Source organism: Eurytemora carolleeae, unplaced genomic scaffold, assembly GCF_000591075.1.
Source record: "Eurytemora carolleeae unplaced genomic scaffold, Eaff_2.0 scaffold59, whole genome shotgun sequence".
NCBI classification, from domain to species: Eukaryota; Metazoa; Arthropoda; class Copepoda; order Calanoida; family Temoridae; genus Eurytemora; species Eurytemora carolleeae.
In genome coordinates this window covers 332290-348064 of record NW_019396064.1, presented here as the reverse complement: position 1 = coordinate 348064, position 15775 = coordinate 332290, and the positions used below count along the sequence as shown (strand labels likewise).

The window sequence follows — 15775 nt, the reverse complement described above, 5'->3', positions numbered from 1 at the left end:
CACGTGCAGCCGTAGTACATTTGAATTTCCGAGCCGGGTCAACCTTTCTGCTCCCAGTTTGTACTGTATCGCCCGGACATTGGGTAAATAAAGCAGACACTCAATAGGACTAGCCGGTGCAACAAGATTGACGCGGTCAGACTTTAGGTTTAATTTACTTTTATCAAAGGGTCAGAGGTTCGTGTCATAGTTACTCCCGCCGTTTACATGTGGTTCTCATGAAATCCCAAATCAAAATCAAAAGGGTTCAAAAGTTATAATCGGACAGAAAAACAGCTAGAGATACAATTTTATATAATTACTCTAGCGGCCCCGGGAGTTATGACCGGACAAACAAACAGCCAAATAGGCATACAGTGATTACATTTTTATGAGAAAATAAGTTTTTTGTATTCAAATCATGTTTCATATATATATACTTTACCTGATTGACTCCCTCTATATTCTGTTTATTCCACAACCATGTTAGAGAAGGCACTGGGCTTCCTGGGTTAATTTTATAGCTAAAGAAATTGTTCATGGTGTGTGATTTTTAAATATATCTTGGATCCAAATATCAATGAATAAAATGGATGAATATTAATCACAGTCATAACTCATAACAAGGGTTAAAATAAGTCAAACTATGAGGCATTTTTTAGATAAAAATTCTCAAATTCACTTTTGATTTAAAATTTTTTTTAAAAAGTTTTTAAAATAAAAAACAACATTGAAGTANTTTCCTATCTATACTATAATATATCTAAATCGTATAGTTTCCTATCTATACTATAATATATCTAAAGCTTAGTTTCCTATCTATACTATAATATATCTAAAGCGTATAGTTTAATCTATACTATAATATATCTAAATCGTACAGTTTCCTATCTATACTATAATATATCTAAAGCTTACATTTTCCTATCTATACTATAATATATCTAAATCGTACAGTTTCCTATCTATACTAAAATATAGCTAAAGCTTAGTTTCCTATCTATACTATTATATACCTAAAGCGTACAGTTTCCTATCTATACTATAATATACCTAAAGCGTACAGTTTCCTATCTATACTATAATATATCTAAAGCGTACAGTTTCCTATCTATACTATAATAATCTATAGTTCTCAGGTTCCTATTTATACTGTAAAATATCTATGGTTCAGTTTCATACCTTTAATCTACAATACATCCATAGTAATGTTTCCTATCTCTACTATGATATATCAATGGTAATTTTTCCTATCCTCACTATGATATATCTATGAGCTCCCACTTCAAGGTTCACTGGTTTTATACATCATTATTCATACTTGTATTCACTTACAGATCGAAAATATATTTAATGTATGATATAGATATGTATGTTTATCGGCCTGAGAGGGCTCTTGGGGATCCAAAGTACGAAGAAAACGAGGGGGGGGGGGGGGTGGAGGCGTGGAGTGTGGGCTGAATTTCTATGATAACGATACATGAGATAAAAAAGTTAATAAAAAATACACAAGATGGTAAAACTCAAAATTAATCAATAAAATCAGTTAAAAGATTGAAAAAAAATCCTAAACATCTTAGAAACCCGATCCTATTTGACGCATAACAAATATTAACAAAATCATTTAAAAATGGTGAAAAACCCTAAAAATTGATTGAGAAAATAATGACAAATAAAAGATGGTCAAACCCCAAACATTTTAGAAACAGGATTCAAGTAGACTTACTAATTTATTAAATAAAAAAATGAGAAAAACAAATTAACCAATCGTGAAAAGACAAAGTGCATAAAGTATACTTACGCCATTAATGGAGATTTAAACTATAAAATTAAATTTAAAGTCTAGAATAACTAAAATTAAAATGTTAGTAAAAAACCTAACATTTTACATAAGTATGTAATACATATCGGGTTTGATAGCTACACTTGTGTCCCTGTGAAGCATTTAGAGCCTGAGTAATAGCTTGTTTGCTAGATACACTTGTGCGACATTTAAAGCCTGAGTAATAACTTGTGTGATAGTTGCGCTTGTGTCCCTGTGTGGCATTTAGAGCCTGAGTAATAGCTTGTTTGATAGCTACGCTTGTGTCCCTGTGCGGCATTTAGAGCCTGAGTAATAGCTTGTTTGATAGCTACGCTTGTGTCCCTTGTGTGGCATTTAGAGCCTAAATAATGAATAGCTACCGAGATCGCGCTCGGTGCTAGTGGTGTTGATACTTAACAGGATTGAAGTCTGGTTCACTTTGATATTGGACAGGTTGAACTTGGACTGATGCAGTTTGGGACGAACTTTTAAGAGTACGGTATTTACTACAAGTAAGTCACCCCTGGTTTTTTCTAATAGTTTAAAATACGACAACGATCTAAAGAAGGGTCTCCAATTATCTTATGGGTATATTAGAGGCTGTTTAGAGCCGAGGGGGGGGGGGGGTTGGATTAAAGACAGAAACATCAACTAATTTTACCTCCTTTAACTTTGCAGATCATGACTAAAGATTTTCCCAAAGAATTTGAAAGTATCTTAGAGTTTTCAACTTTTAGATTGAGATCTCCGACTACATCACTTGGAGGTCCTGATCCAAGGTCATCACTTGGAGGTCCTGCTCCGAGGTCGTAATGTGGAGGACGGCCCCCAGGGATACTATGCTGTTCAGCCTCCATCAGAATATGTTTCTCAGGAGGAACTAAAAAATATTTTTTTTCTTATCATTTTTTTTTCACTTTTTTAATTCATCCGGGTTTTCGTTCCTTTTTTTACGAATTTGTCTACTTGCTTAGACATGGGTACTGGAATTCCAGTACCCATGTGCTCAGAGGTCCACCTGGTACTCCAATTGTACTGCAGTTTACTGCAAGGAGAAGGGGGGAATGGGTAGGGATGGGGGGAGGAATGGGAGTATCAGCTGACTCCTGGCCAGCAAAAGAAAAATACATATCAGTGTCAAATTCTTTTTTTCAACAAGGAAAATTTAACTGACTGCAAGATAATTAATGAAAGCTAGCAGACTCTTTCATTAGATTTTACACTTTTCCAGATTTATGAACTCAACAAATATCCTTTTTTGAAGATTAACGCCAAAAATGTTCCACTTTTGAAAGGGACTACCAACGAAATTTTAAGCTTTCCTTAAATCACATAGTTGCATGCCCTGTTACACTTTAAACATCCGACTCAGTAGAAAACTATGAAAAACTTCTTCAGGGGCATATACAGGAACTTTTCCGGGGGCTTATTTTTTAATTCCCAAGGGGTCTCAGCACCCGTTGGGGTTTAAAAAACCCTGGAAACCATATATTTTACTGGTACATTGGGGGATGAGCATTCGCTAGAAACCCCCTGTGTACGCCACTGCAATCCTTGTTTGTTTCTGGAAATTAAGGAAATTAATTATTTTCAAAAATGATTTCTTTGCAAAATATGCTGCAGAGAAAAAAAGGACTTCAAAACTGTTCATGCAGTAAATAAAAACTCATTCCATTATAAAAAGCTGGTTTTTGGTATGCGACAATTTTCATTTAATCCCGCCCCTTTTAAAGATAATAAAAAATAATTTGTTATTTTTTACAAAGGAATGTCATTTACATTTGTCTGAGAGTAAATGATACATTGTTGCTTAGAAAACTTTTCTAAGAGTACCGTTGTAAATCCTTCGAAACTTAAAACAGTCCCTTTAAACTTTAAACGTTTCAAACTTACTGTTTATTTTTGAAAATACAATGTTGCTTGATTTCCTTTTTTAAAAGCTGGCGGATTATAGATCAACTTTATAAACTTTTAAACTTAAATATTCAATAGGAAAATAGAATCAAACCTTATTCTAAAAATAATCACTTCTTATAAAAATTTCAGAATGAAAAATTTTAACATTTTATTTACGATTTTGACCGTTATACATATCAAAGAAAAACTGGATTTGCTTAGAAAAAAATAGTTTTTTGTTTGTTAAAGATTGATATTAGATTAGACTAATAATATAAACATAAATAGTTATTACAAATTAAAATGGCCACATTTTTTCCTACCCGATCTACATTCTTCTCATTTTCTCCCCACATTTTTTGTTTTCAAAATAAAAAAGTATCTTTTTTTCTGTTCTCGATACCAAAGTGGAGGCTCGGAAGTAAAAATCAAATTTATTTGGCTCTGTTGCCTTCCTCCCCTCTAAATCTGGAATGTACAGACGTGAAGATAAATAATCTATTTATTAGATATTACCTAGAACTGTTAGATTAATGGTAGACTGAACAGACGGGAAATCTTTATAGTCTACTCGGCATCTAAATATTTACCAGATTTGTTTACCATTAGTATCATATAGATTAATAACAATACAGATAGAACACTATATGTCGTCTTTTCAAGATTTAGGGGGTTTCGTCCACAATAACCCTATGGCAGAAGCCCAAAGGAATTAAGCGTATACTCTCTCTGTGTCTTGTCATTCAACGCGGCATGCGCGTAACTTCTTTGGGCTTCTAGTGTTCTATCTGTATTGTTATTAATATTAATATGGAATGTTTAACCTTTCCCGGGGATCCCGGTTTGGCTGTTTTTTTCCTAATTTGGGTTAGAGTAGGGGGGGGGGGGCAATTCAGGAAACAGGATCTTTCTCTGTAATGTAATTCAACGCGGCATGCGTGTAACTCCTTTGGGCTACTGCTTCTGGGTTTTTGTAGACGTAAAACCCTAACTCTTGAAAAGACGACATCTAGTGTTCTATCTGTATTGTTATTAATCCATGATCCATACATACAACATATCTTTTTCATGATAGCAAATATTTATCAATTTTTCTACCATTATTATCATATATACATGAAAAACTTTTCCTTTACATGTAACCCTATTCAAGTTGGACTATTCTTGTATAATTTGGATTAGAGGGGGGGGGGTGTTCACGGTGTTCCCCCCTTTACTTTTGTCCTAAGAGTTAAGAGATATGGTAGTATGAAACATGTCCCTGGTACAGCTTTTTAAGGCCAGCTCTTTAAAAATATTTTAGACCTTTAAAATATCTGCAATATGGAGTAATTCTGCAAATATGAGAATGTAATATTCAGTTCAAATGTTAATAAATCCTGCACTCTTGAGACAATTTTAAAATATTCTAATAACCCACCGCAAACTCACATTTGTCAGACTAAAACCAAATTCATCAGAATTCAGATAAACCTTTTAAAATTTAAATGCTAAACTTCCCAGATATAAAAAATAGGTATGCCCAGTCAGAATTAATGAGTAATAAGAATTAATTAGTAATATTTATGAACAAAGATATGACTGTGCAAGGTAATCAAGAGGTCATGGTTAAAATTACAATGATTCTTAGCTAAGGCTGGTCACGTTCTACTTGCTTCGTCAACGGTTAGTTCCAACCGTTAAAAAAGAAAATTTCATGCAGCCGTTAATTTTAAAGGTAAGATCGGGACGTTTGTTTTGTTAATGACATTTACCGTTTTTTTTTAAATTACCGTTAATGAACGATCTCAATTTTGTTAACGATGTTACAGTTATTGAGCGCCGAAAAAATATCTTTAACGGCTAAAGAAATTTATTATGAATGGCACAACGTGCTAAAAATAAATCGGTAATGGTTATGAAATCGTTAATGGTGCAGTCGTTAACTTTATTTTAATGATTGATTAAAAAAATCTCCTCCGTTTCCGTTTTCAATCCGTAATTATTTTTCAAAAACGGCAAATCCGTTTTGTTAACGGTTTGAAAATTACGATTTTTGCCGTTCATTAACGGACTCTTCCGCTAACTTTCTTAAACCTCTGTTCCGTTAACAGAACTTTGCCCAGCACAAGTCTTAGCCTATTGCCAGTACACATTAGATGTTTAATTTACTATTTTTCTATTTTATGCATCTTTGTTTTGCTATGCTTTGTATGTTTTGATAATTTAGTGTAAAACGTCGTTTGCACAATTTTTACGGATTTTGAATGATATATAAAACTTTTGAATGATATATAAAAGTATTGAATGATATATAACACTATTGAATGATGTATAACACTATTGAATGATATATAAAACTATTGAATGATATATAAAAAGTATTGAATGATATTTAAAACTATTGAATGATATATAAAACTATTGAATGATATATAAAACTATTGAATGATATATAAAATTATTGAATGATATATAAAACAATTGAATGATATATAAAACTATTGAATGATATATAAAAGTATTGAATGATATATAAAACTATGGAATGATAAAACTATTGAATGATATATAAAACTATTGAATGATATTTAAAACTATTGAATGATATGTATAACTATTGAATGATATTTAAAACAATTGAATGATATATAAAAATATTGAATGATATTTAAAACTATTGAATGATATATAAAACTATTGAATGATGTATAAAACTATTGAATGATATGTATAACTATTGAATAATATTTAAAACTATTGAATGATATATAAAACTATTGAATGATATATAAAACTATTGAGTGATATATAAAACTATTGAATGATATATAAAACTATTGAATAATATATAAAACTAATGAATGATATATAAAACTATGACTGAAAATATTCCTTTGTGGTAGTTACATGCAGTGGTCGGCGTTCAAATTAATACAATGAAGAAAACTTTTCTATTTAAGCTTTATTTCTTAAAAACTTTGTTCAAATTACGAGTTTACTAGTAAACAAAGAGAAGGTGTTATTTGACAACTTCATTTTCCCCATATGTTTTTGTGTATCCATTCTGTTTCAAAGCTTGGTCGAGATGAAAAGCAGAAACTTAAAGTCGTCTTCCTTGTATTGATATATACGACGTCGAGGGTAGCTTAACGTAATGAGAACTCACATTGTAATGTATTTGAAGTATACAACTTATATAGGACAGAGTATAAATTAAGAATAAGCATTGGATCGTATTCTGGCGACAAAACTTGTCAAATATATTAAACAATATAGATATACGTATACTTATCAATGTCTAATTGATTTCAAAAGACGAAATCATTAAAGATTTGCTTGCTTCCAATAAACATCAAAAGAACTCAACACATTTGGCCCGAAATATTCAATATTTCAAATTTGAAAATTTACCAATAAAATTTAGAAAAAATGCGAAATTGTTAGTTTTATCTTTTAAAATATCGGAAAGAAAACGCTTGCAGGTTTAATAACATTTACAAGTTAAAATAAAGCAAATATTAAAGATGGGGGTAACATCTGGAGTAAAATTGGTCTAGGGAACTCTTGATAAAGTAAAATTCCCCGTAAAGTTTATTTAATTAATAGTTATTATATTATCTATTGATATGTTGCTTAATATACCTGTATACACTTTGGTCCTCAGGCCTGTAATATGAAAATAAAATGATAAAAAATAAACTTATTAAGTGGAATGGGTCTGAGTACACTGCACAGATGATGCTATTTTTTGTTTAATTGTCTTGCTGTCTTACAGCCGTATTATTTTTAAGTTTTATTGATCCTACTGTACAAAAAATCTCAAGCTTAAAGATAAAAGTGATCTCAGATGTTTTGTGATTTAAAAAAAACTTAATTTTATTTCCCTTAATTTGTTGATTATAAGAACACCGAGTCTCTCAGATTCCTAAAAATAAATGTAAAATTAAATCTTAATTTTTTATCCTTTTTAGAATTACAGTTTCAAAAATCAACTTTCAGCTAGAAAATGAGGATTTATCATTCATACTAGATCATATTAAAAGAGTAACATTGTGAATCGAACATTTGACTCTTTAAAATATAATTTTTTCTTCAAACAAAACCCTTGTCTTTAATTCTAATATTTTTGGTTTCTTGAGAGATGAAAGAACAAGAAACCCGGACTGTTTTAAAATATATAAAATAACAAAATGAAATTCTGTTACATTTACATTCTTTTACATTTATTATAGATGTTTACAAAATACTCCCTGTAAATTATATCATTTTGTAAAATTTATTCACGTTTACTTAAAACAAAAAAGTATTTGGAAAAAAGTATCCTAAGAAAAGTCATAGAATTGTTCACAGCAATGTAACTTATCAGGAAAAAATGACTTTAATTAATTGAGTTTCGAACTTTTTTAGTGTTAATTTTAACGGCAGTTACAAAAAAAGTTCACAGTCAACCCATTGTATGAGTTCTGCACCAATTTTTCCTTTAAAACTCGTTTTTCACAAAATGATGATTAGTTTTATTTTATATTAGCTCCACGTTTTTCTTATGAAAATATAACAGAAGAAAATTCATTTTCATTTTAGTTTACATATTAACATTTTTAGTTTACATATTAACAATATTAAAATCTTAGCTTCTTCTAGAAATATCTAAAGAGGAATACAACGACAAAAGTTTCAATTTAAAGTTTTTGAACTGAAGTGTCAGAATGTAACATGGAGCTATCTTTCTATTAATATTGTATTGGGATGGGATTAGATTAAAAGTTTGTAACACATTTCAATGTACTTCACATTCTTTTCTAGATACTTGACATTCTTTCTAGATACTAGACACTCTATCTACAGGGTGAGTCAAAAAAGTGTGATTTGCGGCGCCTGGTGCAAAAAAAGGTACAATTTTGCACCAGGCGCCGTGAATCACATTTTTTTTTGACTCACCCTATATATACTAGACATTCTAACTGGATACCTAATATTCTATTTCTATTTCTTTATAGATACTTGACACTCTTTCTAGATACTAGATATAATTTCTAGATACTTGACATTCTTTCTAGCTAATAGACATAATTTCTAGATACTTGACATTTCTTTCAAGACACTAGACATTTCTTTCTAGATACTTGACATTTCTTTCTAGATGCTTGACATTTCTTTCTAGATACTAGAAATTTCTTTCTGGATACTTGACACTCTTTCTAGATACTAGATATAATCTCTAGATACTTGACATTTCTTTCTATATTTTTGACATTTCTTTCTAAACACCAGAAATTTCTTTCTAGACACTAGACATTTCTTTCTAGACACTAGACATTTCTTTCTAGATACTTGACACTTTTTTCAGATACTAGATATAATTTCTAGATACTTGACATTTCTTTTTAGACAACAGACATTTCTTTCTAGATACTAGACATTTCTTTCTTGAAACTTGACATTCTTTCTAAATACTAGATATAATATCTAGATACTTGACATTCTTTTTAGATACTAGATATAATTTCTAGATACTTGACATTTCTATCTTGATACTTTACATTCTTTCTAGATACTTGACATTTCTTTCTAGATACTAGACATAATGTCTATATACTTGACATTTCTATCTTGATACTTTACATTCTTTCTAGATACTGGAAATTTCTTTCAAGATACTTGACATTTCTTTCTAGATACTAGACATTTATTTCTAGATACTAGACATTTCTTTCTAGATATTTGACATTCTTTATAGATACTAGATATGTCTAGATACTTGACATTTTTTTCTAGATACTTGACATTCTTTCTAGATACTTGACATTTCTTTCTAGATACTTAGATACATAGCAGCAAAAACGCCAAGAAAATTAATTGAGTTTTTTTTTTCACAAACTCTCATTTCAAAATCCTTATATCTGTGCAATGCAACCCAATGTCCAAAGAAATTGGGAATAGAAGAATATGTGACTTTGTATCAAAGACTCAAATCCTTTTCCAAAATTTTTGAAAATCAAGGACCTTGCAGATACATCTTTCAGCTGTAAAGTAGACTTCTTATTCCCAGGAAATGGGGATAAAATAAAACAGGTGAACAACTTTTTATTCACTAGTTAATATTATATATTAATATTGCTTTGCCCCATTAGAATTTTGTTTCTTGTATTTTGATTTATTAGAATATCCTTGAAATTTTTTGTCTAGTTAATAAGTACCGATAATCAAAATTTTGAAAGAAATAAATAAATAATTAAATAAGTATTTTATAAATATATCACAAACTAGCTGAAGTGCCCGAAGAGAAACTTAATTTTTTTGTCACCCCCCGGGTACCCATAGGTTTCCTTAAAAACTGTCAGCCCATTGGTCCAGCTGTTTGGCCAGCTTTAGCTAACATATATGAATATGTATATGAGCGATGAGCTTTATTATATAGATAGATGATGTCAAAGAATATTTTTTGCTTGTTCTTTCGAAAAAAAAGTAGCATACTCAGCAAGAAACATTGAACTGTTTTAGTTTAGTTTCTAAGTTTATCTAAGTTTGCCTCTTGAATGCACTTCTTGAATTAGAAACTTTGTTCTAAATACCTCTCAATGCTTGTTAGGTTAAGCTGGGGGGGGGGGGGGNATTCTATCTTTGATCATCTTATTCTACTAATAGTATCTTACCAGCATAAGATTGAATTCCATTCTATCTTTGATCATCTTATTCTTCTAATAGTATCTTACCAGCAAAAGATTGAATTCCATTCTATCTTTGATCATCTTCTTCTACTAATAGTATCTTACCAGCAAAAGATTGAATTCTATTCTATCCTTGATCATCTTATTCTACTAATAGTATCTTACCAGCATAAGATTGAATTCCATTCTATCTTTGATCGTCTTATTCTTCCGATAGTATCTTACCAAAATATGATTCTATCTTTGATAATCTTATTGTTATAGTATCTTACCAGCATAAGATTGAATTCCATTCTATCTTTGATCATCTTATTCTTCCAATGAACCCCTGAGTGTGTATCATCTCTCCGGTCCAAACTGTATATTGGATCTGTCAGGTTCCCCTGAAAAATATATATTGATACAGTAGTCTAACAAACTGTTTTGAAGCTCAAGAAGAATGTATCACCTTACTATAAGATATAGTTCAGATCGACATTAATAAGAAACGGAAAGCAGTATGGGAATACATGATTTCTGGAATAATTTGCTTTATTATGTTTTTGGTTTGGGTTGTGCGTCAGACTGAGTTCTAAGGATCAGCTACGCATAGCAGTATAGATTTTCTTCTAAAATAAGATTTAGGATTCAAAAACCCGATATAAGTTAAAGTCCTTTCACATACTGCTCAAATCGACGGATTAGACGTAACAAAATTTTTTTTTACTGAACGCCACCGAAAGACCGAAGAGTAAAGAAAAAATTGGAAAATTTATAGGTTTCTGTTAAAGGGACTGGGGTTTAAATTCTAGATGACCTTCAATTTAAAGGGGTCGTCCAACGGTAAAATTTAAACCTTTATCTTTTTTATGTTTTATGTTTTCTGGCTTTTGAGAAGTGTTAGAATTTCTTCCATTGATAATAAAAAATTTGTACAGAGGAGTTTTATATTTCCTATGCATTCTAAATCAGGCAAATTTTTTAAATGGGCCGCATCGTAAACCGGGCATTCCACTTTCTAGATAAAGGTTCACTTGAAATTGCGTCTACAGTCCCTGAAAATAGGAGCTCAGCTTTTGTAACAAACTCAAATTTTCTATATCTTGGAAACATGATGGTGTAAACCTTTGATATTTTAAACTTAGATTATTTAATCTAACCGACTTATAGTTTGAAATATCTTATGTCTCCAACGTATTAGGTTGCAAAGATATGGGATAAGAAAATCAGAGTTTGTGGCAAAGACTAAATTCCTTTGCGGTAAATTAAGATAATTTCAAGGTTTTTTAAAATTTGTAAAAATTCAGAACAACATTGTATTCATATTTTAGGGCCCCAAGTTCTTCAATCTTCATATTTACAGGGTGTTTTTTTTAATATGGACATTTGGAGATAGCAACAAATTTGTTGTTTCTTCATTAAATGATCAAAATGGCCTCCGATCTCTATATCACACCAACTGGTTCTGGAGGGGAAGATTTGATCTATACTTTGAAATGAGCGAGGGGATTTTTAACGCGCCCTCATTTTTCAACCCTAGCTGTAGTTTTTAGGAACCCTGTCTACAACTGCAGGCCTAGGTTGTTTTAAAATTCCAGAAAGATCTGAGCATTATTTCTGGTCCAACCCTCCAGAAAACATGATTTTTGGTGAAAATATGATTTGACAGAAAATATAAAATCGCAGATTTTCATGTTTTTATTTCCCGGATTTTCTTTACGGATCATTAAACGTTCATTAATAAGCTACTCAGAACATTTTTAAATCAAAAAGATTTTTTTGAAATGGTTAAAATACAAGCTTCTCAAAAATAAAAGAATTAAAAAAACACCCTGTATGTAAATCTTGTTCTCTAGACCCCCTATAGATAGAAAGATTAGAAACAATACAGATTTATTCACCCCCTCCTATAGCACATCCAGTGGACTATATAAATTGAAGAAATATTAAATTTTTTATTGTAAATATGTTCGCAGAGCTGGCAGCATATGGTTGATATATAAACAAAATAAACAAAATTATAGATTTGGATTTGCATGGAGCCAGTAAATGAACCGATTTAAGCTAGACACTCCATTATTTCTTTCGTTTTCTGAATCACGATATTTGTTTTTTACACAAACGTAGTTTATTAAAAATAAGGGACATTTTTTTGAAATTACGAATTTTCTTTTTTAAATGAAGGAAGGTTGTTTTAAATCACGCATTTAAAACAAAAATTAGGGACATTTTTTAACAACTAAGGGACATTTTTTAACAGCTAAGGGACACTTTTTAACAACTAAGGGACATTACAAATTTCCTTTTATAAATAAGAAAGACTAATTTAAATCGCGAATTTTTTTTAACAACTAGGGATATTTTTTAACAACTAGGAAATTTTTGAACAATTAGGAATTTTTTTTACAACTAAGGAAATTTTTTTAACATTTAGGAATATTTTTTTTAACAACTAGGGATATCTTTTAACAACTAGGGATATCTTTTAACAACTAGGAAATTTTTGAACATTTAGGGATATTTTCTAACAAATAAGGATATTTTTAAACAACTTATAGAGATATTTTTTAACAAATAGGGATATTTTTTAAGAAATAGGGATATTTTTTTGAACAACTAGGGATATTTTTTAACAACTAGGGATATTGTTTCAACAACTAGGAAATTCTTTAACAACAAGGTATATTTTTTAACAAATAGGGATATTTTTTAACAAATAGGGATATTTTTAACAAATAGGGATATTTTTTTAAATTACGAACTTTCTTCGTAAAATTGTTGGTTGGTAAAAAAAAAACAATCTACTTATTTAACTCCAAATGACCTTTTGAAATTTTAGTACGGAAAGAATTTGATGACATCATAGAAATTAATAATTTTCAATGACAACTGTCCAATTTGTTTTAGGTAACCTAAAACTCTCATTTTTGAAATTTACACCAACCTAAAACATTTTGAATTTCATGTAATCTATATGTAAAAAGTTGTAATCTCTGTTTGTCTGTCTGTTTGTTTGTTAGATTATAACTTATGAACCCCTAGGCCGATTTGCCTCAACATTTGATTGGGGAACTCGGGAGACCCACCGGAATGTTCTTAGTTTAGTTTTGAGATTCTAAGCTGAGTGGATCGACTTTAATCGTTCAAGTGCGGGTAAACGGCGGGAGTAACTTTTAGTAACCTTGGCAGCGCTGGAATGCCACTCTCCAAGCCGATTAAAAATATAGTATTTTCTTTGAAATTTTTTAAAATTTATAAGCCAGATAGGTAGGTTAAAGAACAGTGTTTTAAACAAATCTGAAAAGCCCTTTTTATACTTTTTGAGATAGATGTAAACCTTCAAAATTTAAGTTTGAAATAGTAAAGATTTTTATCACATTTTTTGAGAAGCTGTAAGGTGAAGATGTAATTTCAAGTGAATCTAAATTTACGGATTGGCATGTTCGAAACACAACGGTACCCTTAACAGCTTTTACTGATCAATAATGCGTATGATAAGACATCCATTATCTTCTTTTTTGAAAATGAAATTGTTCATAATTATACACTTTTCAAGCTTGAAAAACAAAATTTTCTTCCACATTATTGATGAGATCAAGGTTTAAAGGTTACCGTTGTGAACCTGGAATGGTCCTCTGTAGATGAAGGGTCACTGTAAATGACGCCTACAGTCTAATTACCAATAAAATGCATGGAGGATGGTTCTGAGATGTGAGCTTTAATGTTATTAGACAATTTAAGTTTACAACAGCACATTACTATCAAGAAAAATAAACCGACAAATTAAATCTTTTATTTGCTACAAAATTAGCTTTTCCTTGCTGGGATATAAGGTAAGGAATAATTAAACAGTGCACCTCATTGGTAACAAAATATACACCTTCAAATGCAAGAAGATAGNGACCTATTTATATATATATACATACATATTTCTAAATACTTGGGACATAAAATGTCGTCATCCAACTATGAGTTTGGTCCACTTTAGTATTTATTCACTTTGGCCCTGCCCAGGTTACTAAAAGTTACTCCCGCTCTTGAACGATTTTACCGGGAAACCAAATTTTCGCTATTAAAGTCAACCCACTCAACGTAAATCTTAAAACCAAGCTTAGCACATTCCTTGGAGTCTACCAAGTTCCCAAATCAAAATTTTAGGCAAATCGGTCCAGGGTTCCTGAGTTTTGATCGGGCAAACAAACAGACAGTCAGACAAACAGAGATTAGAACTTTGCATAGACAGATTATATTGATGTGCCTTCAGGTGTGTCGTTTTAGGGTCGTCTTTAGTTTATATTTTCTTCCCGGGTAGACATTTAGAAGAATAGAATAACTAATGTATTTTATAGAATAGAATAGAATAGAAAATTGTTTATTCTAAACCTTTTCTTTTCAACTATTTAAAATTTTGACACTATAGCAGAAGATATACGAAAAAACGACCCACAAACTATCCAAAAAAATATCCAAAAACTATCCAAATATTATCCAAAAACTATCCAAAAACTATCCTAAAACTATCCTAAAACGATCCAAAAACTATCCAAAAACAATCCAAAACCAATTCAAAAACTATCCAAAAACTATCCAAAAACTATCCTAAAACGTTCCAAAAACTATCCAAAACCTATCCAAAAACTATTTAAAAACTATCTAAAAACTATCCAAAAACTTTTCAAAAACTATCCAAAAACTATCCAAAAACTATCCAAAAAACTGTCCAAAAACTATCAAAAAACTTTCAAAAACTACCTAAAACTATCAAAAAACTATCCAAAATCTATCCAAAAACTATCCAAAAACTATTCAAAAACGATCCAAAACTATCCAAAAACTAACCAAAAACTATCCAAAAACTATTCAAAGCACTATCGAAAAACTACCCAAAACTATCCAAAAAATAACAAAAAACTATCAAAAAACTATCAAAAACTATTCAAAACTATCCAAAAAATATTACAAAACTATCCAAAAACTATCTAAAAACTATCCAAAAACTATTGATAAACTATGAAAAACTACCCAAAAACTATCAAAAAACTATCAAAAAACCATCAAAAAACTATTCAAAACTATCCCAAAACTATCCAAAAATTATTAAAAAACTATCCAAAAACTATCCAAAAACTATCCAAAAACTATTCAAAACTATCCAAAACTAAACAAAAACTATCCAAAAACTATCAAAAACTATCAAAAACTATCAAAAATTATCCAAAAACTATCCAAAAACTATCCAAAAGCTATCCAAAAACTATCCAAAAGCTATCCAAAAACAACCCAAAAACATCAAAAAACGACCCAAAAACTATTCAAAAACTATCCAAGAACTATCCAAAACGACCCAAAAACTATCTGAAAACTACCCAAAAACTATCAAAAACTATCCAAAAACTATCCAAAAACGATCCAAAAACTATCCAAAAACAATGCGAAAGCAAACGTGCTCTACTAATAGTATCTTACA

At 30.4% G+C, this 15775-nt stretch overlaps 1 protein-coding gene across 1 annotated transcript in view; it reads right to left on the bottom strand.

The window, feature by feature from the left end:
- Positions 1-10718, bottom strand: part of LOC111709354 (uncharacterized) — a gene marked incomplete at its 5' end in the record, with an annotated part of 12520 nt that extends 1802 nt beyond the window's left edge. The window contains 6 exon segments of the mRNA XM_023483002.1: positions 425-486; positions 2445-2663; positions 4196-4257; positions 7304-7327; positions 7546-7586; positions 10602-10718. Coding sequence (XP_023338770.1) covers positions 425-486; positions 2445-2663; positions 4196-4257; positions 7304-7327; positions 7546-7586; positions 10602-10637 — 444 coding nt within the window.
- Between the last annotated feature and the right edge of the window lie 5057 nt (positions 10719-15775).